The following is a 7,843-nucleotide window of genomic DNA, read 5'->3' as shown; positions in this document are numbered from 1 at the left end:
ATAGATAGATAGATAGATAGAATGGTAACTATGTAATGCGTGTAGTGTATTTCTTTTTAGACATTTTTGCTGCTGTAATTTGTTACAATAATTAAACTGTTTTCTCTATTTGCTCCTACAGTGTCATTGTCAACAAAGTACAACCATGATAAAAATCAAGAAGATTCATTATTGTTTACTCTTCGTAATAATTGCCATCTACTATCTATTTGCAAAAACAATAATTCCAAAACCATCTTTCTTGGGCAAGGCTGATAAAATAAGTGACAGAAATATAGATCCAGCAAAGATTCTAAGCCAAAGCAATGGGATCATATTTCTGGAGACTACCAATAGAACACAGCCATCCGACTTAGTACTTTGTGCCTTGGAGTCAGCTGCTCTTGTATATCCTGAGAGGCCCATAGTTTTCTTTATGAAAGGTTTGCCCGACATAAATTCAGAAGATGATGAGAACAGAATACGGAATGGGTTCCCAACACTTTCATCTTTTAAGAATATCTACTTCTTCCCTTTGAAATTAGAAGAAGTGTTCAAAGACACACCCCTTCACTCCTGGTATCAGAAGGTAATTCTGCACCTACTCACAAAAAGTGAATTAATTTGATAAGTGCTCCAACTTTGCTAGGTCCTTAAACAAAAAATCACAAATGATGCTTTATTGGCCATTTACAAACAAAAGAAACTTCATCCCATTATTTTAAAGGTTGTAACCCCAGTAGCTACTTAGATCATCTAGTCTGCGTCTTACTGAATGTTCACTAGTGTAAAAAATGTTGCTAAATATAAGACATATTTCTCACTTCACAGTCACTTACTTCTTTCTGTTTGTAGATTGATCCTAAAAAGGAGAATTACTGGACCCACGTGAGCGCAGATGGCTGCAGGGTGGCTCTGATTTGGAAACATGGCGGCATTTATATGGACTCAGATTTTGTCTCTCTTCGACCCATTCCATATAGAAGCTTTTTGGCCGCCAAGTCTTCTGAGCTATCTAGTAATGGAATTTTTGGACTACCTCCCCATCATAATTTTGCCTGGAACTGCATGGAAGACTTTGTGCAAAATTACAATGGACCAGTTTGGGGACATCAAGGCCCACAACTCTTCTCTCGTGTTCTGAGGAAATTCTGTGATCCTCAAATTAAGGGGGAAGAAGATATCATGTGTGGAAATATTTCTTTCTTAAACAGACAACACTTCTATCCCATTCCATATCCTTCTTGGGAGAGATACTATCAGGTATGGGATAAGATACCTTCCTTTGATAACTGTTTTTCCTTGCATCTATGGAACTTCATGAATAAGGGTAAAAAAGTAATGGTTCCAGGTAGTAACACATTGGCAGAAAATATCTACAAACAGTACTGCCCCAACATTCATGAAGCGCTTACAAAGAACATGAGTATATTTATCTAAATACAGACTACTCAAATAACTGTATCCACTATGAATGAAAGCCTTGTCTTCAGAGTACATTGATTCATAATGAACATCAATAAACAAGGTCTTATTGGTTTAGATTATTGGTGAACGATATTTGGTTTGCATCCTTGTTTCTTGGTACTGATTTAGGTTATTTATAAAATACTTTAATCAACATATGTATTCTTATGCTTATTAATATATGATGATCTTCAAGCATGTTGACAACTGTATACACGTCTTACCATGTCAAAAATGTGGAATTGAGTACATGACCAGCGTGGCAAAAATGCAGCAACAGACTGCAACAATGGCAACAGCAATGGAACTATGAGCCAAGTGTAACTGACATTAAACAGAATCTAACTAGAACGTAATATACGGTAACACTTTTTCATCCAAATATAGTCAGGAGGTGGATCCCTGTTGTAGAACCAACTAACGTGTCATTTGTTTGCATGTGATCCTGAAACATGTGAAATGTGATATTAATTATATTAAAATCAACATGTAATCTCTGAAATCAGTTTATCTTTTATTTGCTTTGGCTGTTTTGCATAACACAGGGTTCCTGGATAAACTATGTAATAGGATGTGGTACTATTTCCTTTTGTGTAATGTTTGCTTAGTGGATTAGAAAACTGAATGCAGATGATTGAAGGATTAAAACATGTTTAATGGGATTTATATGGAAAGACAGCCTCAGGTTCCTGGCACGGTAAGTTTGTGTAAGCTTGTGTGTAAGTGTGTTTGTGTTTCAGGGCCATATGGCTTTACGTATACCTTGGGCTGGAAGGTGACATTTAAAATCACCAAATAACTATGCATTAGGAAGCCAACACCAAGTGATCTTTAAATGCTAGACAAATGAGTTGGCGCTGAATATTGCTTAGTATATTAATTAAGCATTATTGATATACCAAGCTAAGATTTCTCGGCAGATGCAGAGATAATGCTGACAGCGAGTGGGGAGGAGAGGGTTCCAGTCTGTGAGACAGTGTCCTGCTACATAGAAAAAAAGAAGGGGAGGGGCATGTAGCGCACGCACACAGTGGCTGCAATAGAAGATGCTCTAAATTATAATATAATCCTTGCTTGTGTGTGCAGTACACTGAAAAGGTTAATTGTAATTTACAAATGCTTCTCTTGAGATTTTTACTTTTATTTAATGTAATAAAGTCTTACTTACTCCCAAAAAATGAGTGAGAGGGAGAGATCGTTCACCTACAGCTGGTTAACAAATGAACAAATTTAACAAAATTTCTATGGGTTTGCAAATCATTTTTGTTAGTCGGTGGATCATCCTTGTTTTCGGGGATTCGTTACATTTTCGTTACAAAACACATTCTACAAATACAAATGCATACGTCTAGAAGTATACTTCGTAGTTTTCTTATGTTTGTACTGTAATACAATGTTATGTAAACACTATATACCGTATAGGCCACAGCCGATTATAGAAAAATGTATTTTTAAAGAAAAAATATACTTTAGTGGAATAGTCAAACAGTATTTTACCTAATGAACAGGAATACATGTAGTTTAACATTTTGGTATCTATTATGCAGTTAGTCAGCATATGTTATATACAAACAGAAACTTGGAAAACCAATAGCCATGTTAAGCCCCCCCCCCAGTTCATAATGCACCTTACTTATAGATATGCCACTCTGGGCCCGCCTCAGACCTACCAATGCATCCCCAGACTCCCTGGTGTCTAGCAGGGGCAGCCGGTGGACTTAGACAACTTCTGCCAGGGTTTCTATGCCGGCACTCCGTATCGCACAGACATTCACCGGCTGCCAGAGAGGAGGATACTGCGCTGCGGGGGATCCTCATCTATGGCAGCCGTGAACCATTGCACAGACGTCCACCAGCTACCAGAGAGGAGGATCCAGGTTCCCATGCAGCGCTGCGGGCTACCTGGATCCTAACTCTGCTGCATCAGTTGCTGCGCGCATAGCAAGGGAGCATTGACAGACCTCCTGCTCCCCTGATTGACTTTAAGACGGTTAGAGGGCGATCCTTGATCTCCCCAACCGAGCCTGCTCCTCTAGCGGCGGACATTACTGTCCGTCTCTGAAGGGGTAGTGGCATCCCCCTGATGATCGGCACCCGGGGCGGACCGTGCCCCCCCCGCTAGGTACGCTACTGCCCAAGGCAACCACTTGAGCCTGTTTCTATACTCCAACCCCTTGAACAATGCTTTAAAATCTTCTCTTTGTGAGATAGAGTTCTGCCTGGTTATACAGGCATTAATGGGTGGAGGACCTGATGATTTCCAAAAGCAGGGAACTGCTTTGGATGTATTTATGAGGTGAACTGAAAGAGATCTTTTATATTTGGCAAATGAGAGTTGTGTATGATTCAACTTCAATGCCTCAGGAGAAACTACAGGATCATCTGGCATACCACATCCCAAAAGTGAAGGATATCCATGTTCATAGAAAAGCTGGTCTCCAGTCCATACCTCTAGAACAATGGGGAGACCTGGGGAGATAATGAAGCAATTCTGCTGAAACTTTGTACCAACGTAAGCAATTGTAAGCAATTTAAAAGAGCATTCCTGAGTTTTACTTGAAATCACTTCCTTATAAATTGCAATGAGTATTTTATCCCAGTCTGAATCATAGAAGGATGATTGTACCCCTCTCCTACAGACTCAAAAAATATGGGTGCAGTGACCAACAAGGCATAGAGCCTCGAGAGGAGATGGACAGGTTCAGAACCCCTGGTACATAACTCTTCAAAATCTGTCAATCCCCTGGTGACCAGAGGATTAGGCAAAAAGTTAGAGACATAATGTTTTAATTGGTGGTATATAAAAACAACTTCAAGGGAAGGTGAAACTCCTTGGACATCGGTAATTGATCTTAACTCCCCACCCTGCAACACATGGCAAATTCTCATACCCCAGACAGGGCCGGTGTGAGTAACTCCAGGAGCCTATTAGGGAGGCCTGACTAAAGTTGAGGATTATTTGAAGTGGAAAAAGTGGAGTAGGTCACTGCTGGGTGGGAATTTTTTAAAAAAACTCTCAACGTCTGGGAAATTGCAGGATGTATTACAAGCAAGGTGTGTGTGAAATGTGGCACTTCTATAAATTATAACAGCTCCTCCTTAGTACTCCTCCCAGTACTGTTAAAACAAGAGTAATGGATACAGGTAGGGAAGAGCAGGGTAAAACGATGTGAAAATATTGTATCCAGGACAATCTAAAATGCAGTCCTTTCAATAATCTGTGTAAAAGAAATAATACAATGGCACAGTATAGCAAGTAAAAAAGTGTGGCCCCTATTTATTGGAGCAACTTACAAGAAGTGATGGCTCACAAAGTGAGCTTCAACAGCATAAAAGCAAAAGCAATCCACGAGGTATCCACTGGTAAGCAAGGGGCAGCTGAAATGTGATGTATGGAAAACGAATTTTCAATGGTGACCCAGTGTTTACGTACATCGAGAGTCCATACCACCAGTCTGCGCAGATGGGAAGTGATCAAATAATATTCAATATTTGGTAAACCCATTCCCGTCCTGTGTTGGAGCGCAGTCTCCCCAAATAAACTTTGTGAAGACTCCTTGACATGCCTTAAAATAAGACCTGGGTAAGAAAAAAGGTAACAATTGTTACAAATATAAAAAACATGGGTTGGATAGTCAACTTGTGAAGATCTTCAGTTACAGAGGAAAAAATAGCATTATAATTTTAATGCAACAACTGCAAAAGGTTTAAGTGTATCAACAAACCCAAATATTTGATTACAGCATTCCGCCACTGAAAGTCTCTCTTTATGTTACATTTAAATGCTATTAAATGATTACATTCCCAGTATCTCTGGGAATGAGGCCAATTTCTCAATAGCGTGTTAACGTGTGTTTACATGTCATCTGCGTTAATACAAAGTTATAAAGAGTAGTGGCTGCTATTTGAATCCCTGTGATGTTGGTGCACAAGCAAGGGGTTCTATGACTCGAAAAAATAATAAAGGGGAGAGGGGGCAGCCCTGTTGTGTCCTATTTTCTATGTTTAGACACTAGAATGGCCTTAATTTGGTTAAAAAAATCCCTTCTATCCCAATTGCATTAAGGACCCTGAAAAGCGTCCATTGGAATAAAAGTACAAATCAACAAATTAACAACTCTAATTGTACCTGGCCTCCCTTCCTTGGACAAAACCAACTTGATCTTTATGAACCAATGTTGGTATATATGGTTGGAGGCATAGAGCCATGGCTTTGGCTAACACTTTCAAATCAGAATGAATCATTTAAATGATTGCAGCATTGCTCAATATTAATCCCAGGTTTTGGTATTCCCGAGATGTAGCCCAGATTAGATTGTGGGTCAAGATTTGTTCCCGCATCTAACAAGTTAAACAAGGTCACCAGATGTGCAACTGAAAGAAAACGCTTGTAAGACAGGGTGGTGAAGCCATCCGTGCCTAGGCATTTTTCCTGTGAAGTTAATTTCAAAGCGGGCTCAATCTCTGCAATATTTATGGGGGTTCCGAGATTCCCTAGCATTCTCTCCTAATCTTTGTGTCAAGTATTTGGAAAGACATGAATCTACTAACTCACTATAATTAGAATCTGATTTTGACAATGAAGGGGGATTATATACGCATTTGTAGTAGGCATGGAAATATCCAGCTTTGTTCTCTAAAAGTCTGCAGCTGTGGTAAGATTTCTAGAGGAAGTTGGGTGAGTGCAAGAATATTTGATAGGTTTAATTAATAAAAGTGCAGCTGATTCTAATTAAATGGCCTCCAATTACTGCCTTGAGCACCTCCCAAATCGTGGGAAAAGGCCCCTCCCTGGAGTCATTATCTATAACATAATTACTGAGATGCATTGTAAGGTCTGCAAGAAATGCAGGATTATCTAAAATATTCTTATTAAGGCGCCAACACCAAAGCTTACTCTGTGATTGTGAAAATTTGAAAGTAAAATGTACAGGTGCATTATCACTTAGGGATTTTATTCCTATTTCAGATGTGTGTGGTCGTAATAAATTGATGGCGAAAGAGAAAAAGAGCATCTATCCTGGCGCATCTGTCATGAGTGAAAGAAGAAAATGTGTAATCTCGTACATTAGGGTGTTGCAACCTCCATACACCTACCAATTGATTCAAATGCAGCAGGCGTTTCACCTTTTTGATGGACGAATCTGTTCGTCCATCAAACATATTCCACAGCCTTCTAGATAACCAGCAATAACATAATTCTCAACATATAGAAAGTTTGAATCATAAAATAGCAAATGTAAATCACATTTGTTTGATTAACCTCAGATGGTCTGGAGAGGTCTCTAAACAAAGTTCATTCGTGTTTCAGATGCTTACTCTTCAAGAATAACGGTGGAAACAGCCCGTCAATAATATCCAACACTCCTTCTTCAGCATGGACCCCATTTGTAGAGTGGCAACGAAGAGTTTCCAAATAAAACAAATGCAGGGGTCACCACCTGTCTCCGCAAACATCCCAGAGGAATACTTAGTATGTAGTGTGAATTATTGTTTCGTGTCAAGTACGAAGCAATACAAGCAATAGTGCAGATGGACGATGACATCGGTGAGAAGTAATCAAAATAATAAAAAAATAGAAGTAAAAAAAGGAGTCACTGAATATGTTCCCTAGCCCCAAAAAGGAAGAAAATAGAATTAGAAAATATAAGAAAAATATAAAAGGGGGGCTTATCACTGAGTTACTTCATAACAGAGTGACTTGGCCTCGTACTTTAACGATATCAGAAGTGTCAAACTTAAAGGTATGAGATCATAATGTGTCAACTCGTCGCTTGTGAGAGACACCCTTTCACCCCATATAAGTCAGTGACATATTTATGAAGCTCCAAGAAACAGTATATGAACCATTCGCATCACTAATTTCAGGCTCAGATACCTTACTCCAAGTATCCACTGCCGCAGTTTCCCCTTGGGTTCCGTGTGCAGAATGGCAAAATATGTAGTGTGAAGAGCATGAAGAATTATGATGATGAATTATCTGGTTGACGTTGTTGTTTCCGTCATTTTAGACATGTCGGTGCTTGAAAAGAAGGTTCCTAATCGGTAATCGTGAAAATGTGTGACATCTGATGGTTGGCAAAAAGTGTAGGTGCTGCCCTTATAGACGATGAGGGTGAAGGGAAAGCCCCACTGATATGGAATATTCACTTCTCTTAGTGCTTGTGTAATCGGTCTTAGTGTGTGACATGTCTGCAGTGTGGCAGGTGATAAATGTTTGGTAAATCCAAATACACCCCTACCCGCCCCCTTCGCTCCTCTCATGACCTACGGCTATCTTCTACTGTTGTTACCTCTTCCTACTCTCGTATTCAGGATTTCAGCCGTGCCGCACCCCTCCTGTGGAACTCCTTTCCCCGCTCCCTCAGACTTTCTGCCTCGTATGCAACTTTCAAAA

At 39.6% G+C, this 7,843-nt stretch overlaps 1 protein-coding gene across 1 annotated transcript; it reads left to right on the top strand.

Moving 5' to 3' along the window:
* Positions 1-290: 290 nt before the first annotated feature.
* LOC128483508 (alpha-1,4-N-acetylglucosaminyltransferase-like) lies at positions 291-7,093 on the top strand. The gene is made up of 3 exons (XM_053459723.1): positions 291-568; positions 835-1,242; positions 6,758-7,093. The coding sequence occupies exons 1-3, from the start codon at positions 416-418 to the stop codon at positions 6,776-6,778; spliced, it is 582 nt and encodes a 193-aa protein (XP_053315698.1). The 5' UTR covers positions 291-415; the 3' UTR covers positions 6,779-7,093.
* The last annotated feature ends 750 nt before the right edge of the window (positions 7,094-7,843 follow it).

This window comes from Spea bombifrons, chromosome 3 (genome assembly GCF_027358695.1).
Source record: "Spea bombifrons isolate aSpeBom1 chromosome 3, aSpeBom1.2.pri, whole genome shotgun sequence".
Lineage (NCBI taxonomy): Eukaryota > Metazoa > Chordata > Amphibia > Anura > Pelobatidae > Spea > Spea bombifrons.
This window is presented reverse-complemented; position numbering and strand designations above follow the sequence as displayed.